Source organism: Rhea americana, unplaced genomic scaffold, assembly GCF_003343005.1.
Source record: "Rhea americana isolate MKP2758 unplaced genomic scaffold, rheAme1 scaffold_53, whole genome shotgun sequence".
Classification (NCBI taxonomy): Eukaryota; Metazoa; Chordata; class Aves; order Rheiformes; family Rheidae; genus Rhea; species Rhea americana.
Genome location: NW_028186679.1, coordinates 1685866 through 1700720, shown reverse-complemented (window position 1 = coordinate 1700720; position 14855 = coordinate 1685866). Strand labels below are relative to the sequence as shown.

Below are 14855 nucleotides of genomic sequence, written 5' to 3'. Positions count from 1 at the left end.
TTTTTTTAGTATTTCAATTGTTTTCTGTTCAGTTTCTCTTTACTTGTACTTTCTCTGCTTTCATCTTTATTTCTGCCCTTTTCTGACCACTATAAGATGCTGTGACTTCTTATTTTATGTTAATAATGAAAGTATATCTTTTATACTCTTACAGTCTATCTCACCAATATACTTTGTACCCTTTCTTTTTGCACCTTTTTTTTTTATTCAGGCACTGTAAAACTACCTCACTGGCTTCCTTTCTCCCTCACTTATTTATACTGTGTCTATTTTTATGAGAGTAGCTATTAACAGAGAAGCAGTGTTTAAAGTTGACACTGCTTTGGTTTTCAGCTCTGTACAACTTCAGAAGAAACCAACATGTCCTGGGTGGGAAATATGTGAAAAGAGCTGCCAAGAAAAATATTTGCATTAATTTTCATGGAAAATGCCTGTCAGTTGTAGGCTACTCTTAAGAAATGTAAATGCTCCAGGTACAAATTGAATATGAATAAAATGACATACTGTTGCAGCAGAAGGCATGCATCTCACAGGGGTGTATAAACAACGGTAGAGCCTGTAAGGTATATGAAGTGAGGGGTGAAATTACCCTTCCATTCTGCTCCACATTGGTAAGCCCTCAACAGGGACACGATGCCCAGTGTCAGCACTGTGTTTTGAGAAGGAAGAAGGTCAAGTGGAGAAAATCCAGAGGAAAGCAGTGGCTCTGATGAGAAGGAGAGGAGACATGGCTTATGAGAAAAGGTTGAGCTGGTTTGTTTAGCTGAGATGAGACTAGATAGAGAAGATGAGACTGATAACAATCTTAAAATACATAAATGGCTGCTCAGAGCAGAAAGAAGTACTTGGTTTTCCGTGTCAGCAGAGGGTGAGGCGATGAGAATGGCCTTCAAGTGCAGCAAAGGCAGTTTCAGGTAAACATCAGAACAGAGGTTTAATGGCAGGGACAGAGATCCGGGCAAGGAAGCAGTAGACTAGGTTGGTAGAGTAGATGCTGGAATATGTCTGATCGGAGGCTTTTCTGCTTTTTTTTTTCCTTTTCCTGTTCTTTTTTTCTGTTCTTTTTTCTTCTTTAGAAGAGGTTAGCTCTACATTTGTCAGGTATGACCGAGATATAGCTGGTCTGACAGGTGGATGTTCTATATAGCCCCTTGAAATGCCTTCCAGTCTTGTTTCTGCAGTTCTATAGCACTTGGTTATTAGAGCTATCATTTCCTCGATGGAGAATAGAAGGAGAATTTATCTTTGTCTTCATTGTATACACTTTTCCTAACTTTACGAACCAGTGGTTCCCTAAATAACAAGCTATGAGCTGGGAATTCTCTATTTAACTATGCAGCTTTGTGGTATACATTGCAAACAACAGCATGTTTTTTCAAGCAGCAGGAGAAAATAACAGCTAGATTTTGTGTCTGTTTAGTAAACAAATCACTCTGGACCAAGCAGCACTGCATAGCTCATATGTACACATTCACAGCTAAACTCTTTTAAACTCCCCTTCCAAAAAAACCTCACCAAAACCCCATAACCAGTTTGGCTTTATCCTCTGTCTTTGCTGGAAACTACTGCAACGTCTGCTGTGCCCTAAACCATGCCCAGGTGTTGCCTGGCGGAGTTGTGACTGGTGTGGGCCAACATTTTACTGGAAAGCATGAGAGCCATTAAACAGTTGGCATGTTTGTGAGACAGTGCTTGAGCCCTTATCCCAGCTCCATTTGATTTACTAGTCTAGGTACAACTTCAGAAACTAGTGTGTGGTATTCTGTTCCTTGAAGAAGAATTAACTTCAGTAGACACATTCAGGGTAAGTCATTGACAGGTATTAATGTCTGTAATAGAAATAATGTCATCAGGCATCTTTTTCTTTTACCTTAACAGAGTTTGGGAGTGGAGACTTTACCATCTCCATCCCCTGAAGTGGCCAACAAGGAATTTAGCTTTACAGTTGGTTTTAAAGATTTAAATGGTAAGTAGCCACAAGGACTCTTTTGTACTTTTTGTACTTATTTAAAATGTATTACAGCAAGAAATGAAAAGGAAACCTCAAAATAGTGCTGATTTTGTAAAAACATTGCTGCTTTGCTGAGAGAGAGCACATTTTTGTGTCTTAGTTCTCACTCGGTTCATGTGTGTCGGCTTCAAAAGGGTCTGATTTTCTTTAAACGGACATTGCCAAGTCCTCTATGAATTTGTCATTTTTTTCTTGAATTAGACTCTTCAAAGAGATTAAAACCACTGAATCCACTGGTTCTTAAAGAACCATTCTATTCTAAAGCAGCTAAATCATCCTACAGGATGTCATTCCACAGGATATTTTATTTTATGGCCTAGTTTAAACAAGTCAGTAAGAAGTTACCTATTAATTTCCAAAATAAGAGTGTATCATTTTGTCTTACACTGTGACAGAGAAAAGACATGTAGTAAATATTGGAAKTTTTAGATCTGATTGATAAGATGCTTTTGAAAAAGAGACTACCTGGTTTGTTCTTTTGCTTAGTGGCACCTCAAAGCCCTGCATTTCACATGAAATACGTCACAGATGTTGATCACCCAGTTGTACTATCAATGTCATGCAATTTCTTAAGTCTTAGAATTCTCAGATTCTGATTTTGCCTCATTTTGATTTTAGAATTTTAGAATGGTACTAATATATGAAGATATTCTTGATCTAGGGCTCAGTTATGCAGATTGCAGTGTACTGTACCAAAACTTGCCAAGTTGTATACTTAACTTCAGCTGTATAAGCAGTCTAATGGGAGCTAACTGAGCTTCTTGTGTCCATATCACTAAGCATATGCTCAGGAACTTTGCTGGATCAGGGCCGGGTTTTGAAATATATTACAGGCCTCAGACCGTATCACTGAAAGTGAAGCTTCCTGTCTTGTCTAATTTGTATTCATTGAATTCTTTATATTCTAAATTTGAGTATGACCAGATTAATAGCTATTTGCAAAACACATCTGTTTTCTTTAACCCATTTAACAATTTGTTTTCTTTCTCATAATCCTTATAACTTAAAGTAACCATATCTCCTACAGTTTAATCTCCGCTGAACTGGAAACACACCATTTTGCACTGCATTCACTCCAATATGTGTGGTGGTTTTCTTTACAGAATCCCTAAGTGCCCTAGAGGACAAAGACCTCGATGCTTTAATGGCTGATCTTGTAGCAGACATAAACGAAGTTGAACAGAGAACTTTACAAGCCCAGAAAACTACTACTGGCAATCAACAAAGTAAAGTCACTCAGCCTTCAACAGGCTTGGATACTGCCACTTCTTGTATGTCAAGCAACTATGTTACCATTACTGGACAGTTTGGGGACGACTTGCCGCCTCCACCTCCAGACCCTAATTTAGACCTTCCACCGCCGCCGCCACCACCTCCTCCTGAGCCACTCACTCAGGTAAGCAGATATCTTGGATTTGGCATCAATGCATGGCCAAAGATCTCACTGTTCTGTGTTGGTTCATTGCCATCTACTGCTTGTCTATTGCTATTGGTGAGCAGGTTCAAGAACTATCTGCTAGAGCTACCTCTGGTCTAACTAATTTCTTCCAATAGGAAAAGCTGCTCAATTGTGCAAAACTTAGCATTTGCTAGTACACTGGTACACTGTGTGCAAGGCTGAGCACAAGAAGTACCTCTCTTCTAATCTCAGCACTGGGGTTAGAACCAACTCTTGTTGGTCTTGTCATTGAAGGAAGGTAATGAATACCATCTGCAATATGAGACACTATTTAGGAGATGCCAAAGTTATCAGTAGGTACTGTTTATAAACAATTGGCTTACCTGTATGCTCAAATTTATCAGAGTTGTCACAGCCTCCTCCACGTTTTTCCCACTTGCAAATCTGTTTTAACTACCAAAATCAAACATGGTATTTCTAATAGATGCATTTAAGATTCATTTCTTCAGCATGAGGTTGTGGAGAGGGAGATAACAGAAGAATTCTACCCAGTCACAGTCATCTGGGGAGAATATGTGCATTAGAAGAATGATGCAGTAGAAAAAGCATGAATTTGAAATGAAAAATCCAGAAGAATCTCTTTCAGATTGTTTTTTTTCTTATGCAGAGTAACTGTGATGGAAAGGAGTTGTTTACATTTAGGGAATGGAAAGTTTAGAAGGTTTAAAAAAAAGTGCTCTGCTGGCCCATCTGGAACTGACTGATCAATTCAGCTTAAGATCTGAGCAATTCATTGTTATTTAGAAGTTCACATAAACTGAATATGAATATCCTCAACATCATTGCTACCTCTATGTTTAGCATCGTACAGCAAACATTTAGCAAAAAGAACATAAATCCAGTGCAAAGAGGGCCTTTTTGATTATACTAGAAGGCAACTCACTGGATAAAGCTTCATTTAGGATATGCAAGCTTTCAGTGCTCTGTTTGAAGAGTGAAAACTGTAAACATGAGGGAGGAACTCTGCCTTTTTTCTGTATCTCAAAGATAACAGTTGGATTCCTATCTTAAAGGAATATCAATATTTGTAAAAAGAGCAGCTAGACCACAGAAGTCTTTTATTTAACTGGTATAACTGATATGGAAGAGGTCCTGTCAAGAAAAATTCTGTTGCGTGGCCTGCAAGTGTATTCCCATGTTGATTTGGGAAGATGACCTTTAAGGAAATATCAGGCTTCCAAATAGTCTGCTTCTGAAGCTGAGGAAGTATGGGCTGGAAGAGTGGCCTGCTAGATAGGCTGAAGATTGACCAAACTGCCAGCCTCCAGGGATGGTGATCAATGAATGGCTCAGCATCTGGCTAGTGGTTGGTAGCAAGTGGGATCAATACTGGGGTTCATATATAACATTTTCATCGGTGATCTGAATGGTGACAGAAAGATCATCTGCGAAAGTCCTGAGGCTTTTAAAGGAACTGGCTGACATAATCAATGGCAGAGTTTCAGTGCAGCGGCACCTGGAGACCCATGAGGACTGGACCAGCAAAATCCTCAGAAACTCAGCTAGGAGCAAAGTCCTGCACCCAGGGTGGAAAAAACTCATGAATTTGTACAGTCCAGGAGACAACTGGCTGAGTAACAACCCTGCTGAATGCAGCTAGGGTTCTGATGGGTGCCATGTTGAATGTGACCCAACAGTCATCTGGGCAGGGGAAACTGGGCTACGTTAGGAGGAGCATGGCCAACAGATTGACGGGAGAACTTATTCCTCTCTGCTTGGCACTAGTGATGCTATACCTGGAATACTGCATCCAGGTTTAGCAGTGGAGATACTGGAGAGTGTCTGGCAGAGAGCTGAGATGGACAGGGGCCTGGAGCACATAACCATGGAGAAAGGCTGAGGGAGCAGAGCTTGTTTGGTCTCATAGAGGAGGCTAAGAGATGATCTAATGACAACCTGGAAATATTTAAGAGTAACCATGAAGCTGATCAAGCCAAGCTCTTCTTGGTAGTCGTAGATGACATAACAAGGGGCAACAGCTACCTGCTGTTCCTTTATAGTTTCAGACAGAACACTAGGAAAATCTTTTTCACTTTGGTAGGTGGTGCAGCACTGGAACAGATAACCCAGAGAGGTCATATATATCTCTGGAGATTTTCCAGGCTTGGCCAGGCAAAGCTACAGCTGACCTGATATGGTATTGGTGGTAGTTTTGCTTTGGGCAGGGGGTTGGACCGCAGATCTCCAGAGCTCCCTTCCAACCAACATTTCTATGATTCTGTGAGCTAAAGCCCACTGCAATCAACAGTGCTGAACAGTCCTTTTTGTTGAGGAATTCATTTTACATTTTCATTTATTTCATACTCTGTTTTTTAGTTTCAGGTCTCAGGTAGCTCTCATGTGGCTAATTCTCTATTTACTGGCATCCTGCAGTACCTGAGGGTCAAATGAGATTTCTAAGTGAGGAGGGGACATACTTACTAAACACAGCTAAACACAGCTGGAATTCTATGTGGAATAATTTGTCTGGAAATCACCTCTGCCTCGCTCAGTTGCAGTGCTCCTACGAGTCTGTGTGCTGACTTAAATCTCTAGTAATGTCTTCTGGTCTCTTCCCAGAAACTAGCACCATAGGAAACAGATACAGGTTGATGGCAGAGAAGGATGAGAAGAAGAGGCAGGAGCATTCCCAAAGAAACTCTCTGCAGAAGTTGATTTCTTCAGAAAGTTCTACTTTCTCCCATAGCCTTCATCTTATTCTCTGTTACCAGTGATAATCAAATACTGATGGCCTCACTGCTGTATGGCATACACAAAGTTGCATATACAGTTGTTATCTGTTATTCAACTTTGCAATTTATATAATAATCATTTAAAATGAAATACAGAAAACTGATTTCAAAATAGTATTTAGTCTCTTGATTAGTGAGTATTTGCTTCAACATGATACTTCTGCTGAGAAGAATGAAGTGCAGCTGTAAATGGAGTATTTTTTGTTTTGTCAAAATCCACATTACTATTTGCCTGGTTTCTTGATAGGTAATTTCTGAGCAAATCATGGCTGATATTTTGTTTAGCACTTCTGGTTGTCTGTAGTCGAATAAACATAGTGTTATAACATTTGTACCTTTAATACCAAGACTCTATTTCTTAACCTTTAAATTTCCCAAAATTAAAAATAAGTATTTCTTTTAAAGAAGTAGTCTCGTAAGTTGCCATCAGCTCTGACATTTCTTTTTTAAAACTGTCCTTAAGCTGAATAGGTCCTCTATGTTTTCCAGGGCATTATATAGATGAGATTTTTGTATGTCTACTTGAAGATCCAGAAAATGTGGTGATGAAGTTGCAGTGAGAAAACAAATCTTTCAGCCTGTCAGAAGCATTTGTTTGTAACAGTGCTAATATTTTCACCTATGTCCCAGTACCTTTTTCTATCTTGAGAAAGACAAAGGTTATGAAAGTGTGAGAACCCTCAAGTGAGATTTTTTTTTCATGGATTTGTACTTTGTATGAACTCTGTTCGACATAGGTCACATGGAGGTGAACCTGCCTAGGCTTTTCAGCAGAAATCCTGCCTGCACCATACTCAACCACTTTGGTAAAGAAATTTTTCCTGCCTCTTGCAGAGAAATGTTTTGAGATGGTAAGGAGAAGAGCATGCTCTGAGAAGCTGTATGCTCCTCTCTCTGTAAAACATTCAGCCTTACTGGGGAAGACTCTCAAGTTGTTCAACCACAGATGCTTTTTTGGGGTGCTCAGAGTTAATCGTCTGTGAGCTGCACGGCTGCTGCATTGCAAATTTCATTACCTTGTGGAGAAAAAGATATTTGAGAACCTATTGTCTGACATCCATGGAGAATCTGTTAACAGCAATCACACTTGAAGCCATCTCTTTAAGGTTATACACCTTGCCTTGTATTTTTGACCTCCTGTGGGATGCAAGTATCCAAGGGAAGCTGTGACAAAATGGAAAGATGTTTAGTGCTGTAAGAAGGATGTCTGTCAGGAGTAGTTTAGTCATGGCTGAACCTGCCTCTGGGCAGGGGCTGAGCGAGATAACCTTCTTAGATAACCTTCTTAACTCTTTTCTTGCTGTGATTCTGTGATATATCTGTAAGGTATTTGTAAGAAGGAAGTGGTGGCAGTGCTCAGTTAGGCCTACATGTTTCCTGCACGTGCCTCTCCCATGAGCTGCAGCCATCCTGGTCCTGGCCTTCTCACAATCCCAGGACAACTAAAATGGTGACTTTATGATAGAAAATGGAGGAAGAAGGTAACACAGAAGCTTTTTTCGTGGAAGCAGGACAGAAACTGCCTCTCAGTTACTGATCAGAAGCTGGATGTGCCTTTGAGTGCCACAGCACAAAATCCCACCCCTGTAAAGGAAAGGGGGAAGTGTGGAATTGGAAAAGATCAAGAGGGACAGTACAAATCAGTGAAGAGAGAGAATGCAAAGTAAAGGCAGCCTTCGTTATGAGCAGCAGGGATTTAATGCTGGAAAGAAACAGAACTCACTAGTAGCATTAAGAGTCCAGGGCAGCACCAGAAACTGCAGTTACTTGCTGTCCAAAATGTACTTTTCCAACTCTGCAGGTCTCGCAGGGTGACTGTTGGAAGATAGACGGCAAGAAGAAATGATTAGGATCTTTGTACCGGTCACAAAGGTGACAGTAGGCACTGGCACCTGCTTCGCATAACTAAAGCTCTCAGCAGCTGAAGATCCAGAGTACACTAGAATCACATACTTCACTGATGTTAAGAGAGGAGCATGATATTGATGCAGCCACCTTGTAAACCAAGAGCCTGGTCATACTGAAATCAGTACAAGTCTCACAGTGGCTGCATTAATGTGAGTGGGTCCATTACCAGAATAAAAGATCGTGACTTCACCCTGCTGAAGGGGATGCTCCTCTCCAGAAGTACACAAGCAGTTAAGAGCTTGTGTGTAGCAAGTAAAGGAATTCAAGTCAATGAACTTATTTAACAGAACATCTCAAATTGAGTGTCATTATGGCAAACCAAGTTTTTAGTAAGAGTCTAAAAGCTCTAGTTCTCTAAATCCTGTTGAGAGAGAGAGAGTTTTCTTTGAAGCAGCTGCATCCACAGTGCAATGGAAATTTGAGTTAGATCTTCCTACATCTTCTCTTATGTATCAGCTGTGACCCATATGGAAATACAGAAAAGCCCAGTTTTCAAGCATTCCTGTAGCATATGAAGAACTGATCATGAAAGAGCTGTATGACTGGGCAACAAAAGGAAGCACTGGACTTCTAAATCAAGCCTTTAGGCTGGAGGGCATTAACTCAAGGAAAGCCAGGGATTCCATGTAATAATGAAATTTCCCATGACAAGCCCAGTTTTCTGGATATGAATAACAAGAAACAACTCTTCAAGTTTCATGTAAATGTAAAACTGCTGGCCTTATTTAATAAAAAGTCTAATGAACAGTTTGTGTCTTTTCAGGAAGAACAAGAGGCACAGGCTAAAGCTGACAAGATAAAACTTGCTTTGGAGAAACTGAAAGAAGCCAAAGTTAAAAAGGTGGGACTTAAAACAGTGAAGTGCTACTGTAATAGCTTCCAATTGAATATCTGTTGTCATTATTCTCAATAATAGAGTTCTTGCTAAGATAATCAGGCTTTTTCATATTTTGCCTTCGACCTGAAACATCAAGTGTTACCCTATGGAGCTGTCTTGTCATCTGAGTGTACAGAAGTTTGACTGTACAGAAGTCTCTAGGAGAGCACTACCTCTAAGGGCCTTAGTTGCAAGCAGACTCAGAAGGTTCTACCTATTTTTTTCCAGTGTCGGGGCAAAGCCCACAGTACTGATATATTACTTTAGATGATGTGAATGTACATGAAAATATTACTTACTTGCATTGTGCTAACTACAAAGATATTAAACTTCTGCACTGGCTGTCGATAATTAAATAAATTAGGATGTTGTTGCTAAATTCTTTTATGGCAGTGCAGCAGTCTATAAAAATACTAGAGCTGGCTTTAGACCAACAAATTATGAAACTAGAAACTTCCAGACAGTGTCTTCACTGCTGCAATCTGTTATGTAAATATGTCCTGTCATTGTAAGTGAGTTTCCAAATCTCTACCCTTCACTGTAATGTGTGGTGTGGGGGTACGCTAGGACTTCAGCTGAACTCAACAGCAGCTGTAGATGTTTAGTAACTCTGAAAAATGAGTGCAAAGGAAAAACAGCTGTGACATTTCAATTGTGCTCAAAGAGGAGATGGGAAGTGTCTGAGATGCAGGGCTTCCAGGAAGGATTCAAAGTTTCCAGTAAATTTGAGGCTCTCCAGACTTGAGATGACTCCTATAGAACACTTCCACCCATGTGCACATACTACTGCTGAGGGAACATTCTGGGAAGATTTCCCCAAGGTTATCTTTGGAATGAGCTCTCTTAAAATGACTGTCCATTGCTCACCTTTACTTCCTTGCAATGTTAGCCATTGTCCTTTGGGTGGAAACTTATTTATCTTGAAGGCTTTTTGGGKTTTTTTTGCATACTGAATATTTGAAACCAACAAGTAGAAGTAAAACTGAGTCTTCTTTGTGGCTAAGTGACATCTGTAATGAAATTACTGTAATTTTTTGAATTCCAGGGAAGTTTAAAGACTAAAGAAAGTTGCTCTTTGCAGTTTTACAAAAGGGTGCAATCTGCCTGCATGTTTCTGAACRTTCAAAAGAATATAACCAGACAAAATTCTCATTTTCCCTGAACATGTTTTAGATTATGTATGTACAACATTTCTTCTCTATAATATGTGCTGCAGCTGAGCTGCTTATTTTRGAGAGACATATACACAAGAGTTGGAATCAGAGCAAGTACAGTGGTTTTGTTTTGTTTGCTTTTCCTTTTCAGAGGCAATGTAGTTTTTCTTTTGGGGATCCTCACTTTCTGCTTCTATCTCAGCTTTAACAGAGGTTCTCTTTGTTGTACCAAAGCCTCTTATACAACTATTTTGAAATAAGGGGATATTTAAATAAGATGACTTGAAGAAGCCCTCCAAATTCACCATTTTTTTCATGCTCTGTGTATAGCTTCTGTAGATGATTGTTGTTCTGATTTCAGTACAAGTGGAGGAATTTAAATACCTCCATTTTTTTCCTCATTTAAAACTAAATTAGGCCTTTCTGCATTTCTAGCCTTTTTTAAGGATGCACTGTCCTTTTGTGCTTGATTACCYTATCAAGCATTTTCCTTAATTGCTTATCTAGTAGATTTAAAGAAGAGATGAGCTTCTACTTTCTCTCCATAGCAATTTCACCTTTCCTGAAGTCCTGCACAGGACGAAGTTCAATTACCTTTTTTTCAAGAAGAGATCTTTATTTTGGTGGCAGCATAACGTGAAAGCTTYCAAGCTGTAGTATTCCCTCAGCTCCCTGTGGAACAGGGTGCCTTTGAAGCAGTAATAACCTTCTGCCTTAATCYTTCTTATCTATGTTAGCAGATTCAGACTGGCCTTTTACTTGCTTCTGAAATTAACTGACTCTTCTGTGACTCTTTGCTCAGCTGGTTGTCAAGGTGCACATGTACGATAACAGCACAAAGTCACTGATGTTGGACGAGCGTCAGGTGGCACGGGATGTTTTAGACAATCTCTTTGAGAAAACCCATTGCAACTGCAACGTGGACTGGTGCCTGTATGAAACGTACCCAGAGCTGCAAATTGGTAAGTGGCGTAGTGACAGGGTCCTCTTGGAACACGTAGCAGATCGATACCGTGCTTCCTATGGTATGGTAATCTTGAAAAGTTAATTACTRACATTTCTCCTGCCCTTGTGTCTATTTGTGTTTGAGGTTTTACTGTTGAAAGACTACCTGAAAGAGGGGGATGTGGATGTTACCTGGTGTCAGAGTGTAGCTGGTGTTGAACGTCCCAGGGGAAAGCTGCGGGTTGCCRCGGGAGTGCCCGCAGGCCGTTCTCACCGTACCATGGAGCCCTCCAGTCCGCGGTGCCGCTACCCGCAGAAAGCTCCCTGCTTGCTGCTCTTCCCGTTATTCAATTTTACACAACACAGAGGGGCTACGTGAATTTTACTCTGTTTGTCAAACCCTCCCAGACCCAAACACATAAGTACTCAACTCTGCCCTTTGAAGAGGGGATGCAGCACTGAGGGGCTGTCAGCAGGCTCTTGTGTACTTGGCCAAACAAATGTTGTAATTAAACAAGACCGTCCAAGAAGCATTTCAGTCACTTCTAATGTTTCAGTTGCTGCAGTCATTTGCTTAAGTGCAGTTGTGAACAGGACGTTGATCTTTGACAGGGCTGCAGCTCTGCTGGTGGTGCCTTATGACTTAGGAAGTAACTAATGTGGCCTCCAAGTCCTAGGAAGCAGCTGTGCAAAACTTGTGCATTGTATGATGTGAGTTTTGTTTCAGAAAGGCTTTGACACCTAATTAAGGATGGAACATTCTCTCCTTGCAAGTTGTTTCAGAATCTTTTTACTGGTGAGGCTGAAAATGCATTCACATCAAAATGAAAAGGAAAATTGCTGCAACTTTCTTACAGGGTAGCGTTTGACCTAGAGAAATTRGAAATTATGTTTGACCCAAAGAAACTGGAAATTGTCGAACAGTCTTTTGCATTCTCAGTTTACAGATTCCCAGAAGAAATGTAAAAATGCACAAAAAAAAATTAAACATCAGTATCACACTCTAAAAGAACCCCAGGAAAAATGATCGTACAACACTAAAACAAAGAAATGTAAAAATGGCTTGGAAAAAGCCTGACTACTCATGAACAAGAAGATATTCATCTGYTTGTAAGAACAGCAGAGACAGTAACTGCCAATGAGTTCTTTCTTCTCCATTAAGATGATATGTGAAGCAATATTGCCAGATTCTTTTCTACATGCTAATCTTAATTAAGATTGGAAATGTTGCCAGGCCCTGAAAGTTTCACGGATGTTACTTTGAATAATTTTTGAGTGCTTTCATGTCTTGAAAAGTTGCTTCTTTTGGTCTGACAAGACTTAGACAAACATTTCTGAGYGTTAGAATTACATCATGCAACGGATTGTTTTCTGAAAGTCCATAACCATTGAACAAAATTTACTTGTGTTTCTTCATAATCTGGGTAGAAATTTTGAATTCTCCATCTGAAATTGAAGGTATCAGAAGGGTCATGTGCTACAAACATTGGGGTTAATGATTAGACTTTTAAAAATTTTTACTTCTTTTTTAAAACATGTTTCTTTAGTCTCAGCTAATACTGCGTACTTTGCATTGTACTAATCTAGTAAAGAATTACTCTCATACTGAATAAAAACTATTTTTAAAAGCCAAGATAGAAGAAGCATAGGAAAGGAAATAAATCAGTAGTTGGTCCAGAAAGAAAGAAAAAGTCTGCAGGAGCCTGTTACCTGGTCCAAATGAGCTGGGAATGGAGCCCTTCTGTTTGCAGAAGGAGATTTCGATTTGGGTGGAGTGGTGCATACTCCTGTTTCCAGTAGGCAGGAAAAAGCATTTCATTTTGTGTAGAGTAATAAAAACATAACTATTCTTTATTCCTCTCAAGTGCCTTTCTGTCAGCTCTATCACTATCAGTCTGCTTAGTAGACAGGCTTTCCTGGTCTTTCCCTTTCTACCTGTTTTGGATGCTGGAGTTTAAGAGAAGAAAATTGCATTCACTATAAGAAGCAAATCTAAGCAGCAAGTATTCTAGGCTAGTGAACTGATATTCCAGAAGGTCCAAGCTAGTTTTATGTCAGAAGATCCATGATAGAATATCTCGTGTATACTGATATTCTAAGAGACCATTGTTGTAAATAAAATGAACTATACTTTTAGATTAATAGCACATTAAAAACTATCATGAATGTTTTCAGTAGTGAGATCATGTAACACTGGGTACGTACCAACATATATATTTCTTTTTAGAGAGAGTAAACTATCAACTATAAAAAAGATCCACCTAGTCATTGTAAGATCATAAGATCAGACCTTTTATATAATAAAAACCTGGAACTGGAAATGAAACAAACTGGATGTGGCAGAAATTAGTCCTCACTAAAGAACACATGACGAGAGAATAAATTTTTGCCTCTCTCCGCACTTATTCTCACGTTTGCATTTCTTTGATCCATGATTTGGCATTGACATGTAGGACAGCGTGTGCACTAGATATATTCCATACCACCTACAGGTTTGCAAAGTAGGATTTTCCTGCTGTAAAATCTTTTKCCATCTAAAATATCTAAGATATTGCTGAAATGAAACTTTTACCTAGTTTTTGTGTATTTCAAGTGCATTATCTGAGTTTCCTGAAGTTTTTAAGGGTAACTATTTGCCACTCTCTCTGTCATCAAAATCTCAAATGTTGTTTGACTGCTTAACACTGTGCTGTGACAGAATTAAGTTAACAATTTGAGTGCTATGAGTGAATTTATTGCTTCAAAATTAATCTAAATTAAGTCATTGTGTACTTTCTGTCCCTCACTATAATTACTGTAGGTAGGTAGGTTTAATGTTACAGCTTGAGAATTATCTTATAGTTATCTGGAATATAAGATGCTGTTTACCCTTCAAGTGATTACTTGGGCTTTGTGTAGTGCTTTTTATTTCCAGTTTATTGCAGAAATACCAATTGCTAAATGAAACATATTATTATCACGGAAGTATTAGCAAGATAACAAAGCTCGTGTTGTTAAGAAACTACAATATAYGTATGGACTGGCCTTGAAGTCAGTCTGCAGTTTATGAAAGTCAGCAGTTGTTTAATTCCCGCAAGTTAGTTTTGATGGATCACACTGAACTCTTGTCAAAAATAACAAGCARTATTATCGAAAGCCCACAAAATACGTGCTGTGTTATCTTCTCTTACACTAAGCCAATCTAGGCTGTTGAAAAATGTGGTCAGCAGAGACCACTGAAAGGGGAGTACAGCTGTTCATAGGAAACTGCCAAAATCGTACTGAAAATTAGAGCTGGGTGATTTTTCTTTTCTTTTTCTTTTTTTCTCCCGCTTCACAGATACTGAATTTCAGAAAAATGCAGTTTGGGTCCTTCCAAAATTACTTGTGAAATCAGGATGACATCTTTTTTTTTTTTTTTTTTTTTTTTTTCCCAAAGGGGATTTATGTGACTGCTAACTTACTTCGTAAAAGTAAAACTCCAGAAGGAGAGGCCAGGAGTTTCCTAATGTCAGCATAACCTGCTGGCTTTTTTTGGGTGGAGGATTTGGTTTCCAATCATCCAAATAAGGGATAGAATTGACACTATGTCTCCCAGATCTCTGGTGGGGTTTAACTGCTGATATGCTGAGTGAAAGAATAGTTCACATTGGTTTATCAGTTTATCTTCTTGTTCCCTTAGTTTTGCTGTTTCTGGTTTTAAATGCGGTTGCCTGAAATAAAAGATTTTATTCTGAGTGCATAGCATTCTTCCTGCTGACAAAAAATTTTTCATTTGTTTTAATAAGTT

At 39.3% G+C, this 14855-nt stretch overlaps 1 protein-coding gene across 1 annotated transcript in view; it reads left to right on the top strand.

Annotated features, from left to right (window-relative positions):
• The window catches only part of APBB1IP (amyloid beta precursor protein binding family B member 1 interacting protein), a 62518-nt gene that overhangs the window by 15497 nt on the left and 32166 nt on the right, over window positions 1-14855 (top strand). Inside the window, exons 3-6 of the mRNA XM_085318303.1 lie at window positions 1879-1966; window positions 3115-3407; window positions 8874-8951; window positions 10944-11103. Of these exons, the coding sequence (XP_085174429.1) occupies window positions 1879-1966; window positions 3115-3407; window positions 8874-8951; window positions 10944-11103 (619 nt within the window). The remainder of the gene's footprint in view (window positions 1-1878; window positions 1967-3114; window positions 3408-8873; window positions 8952-10943; window positions 11104-14855) is intronic.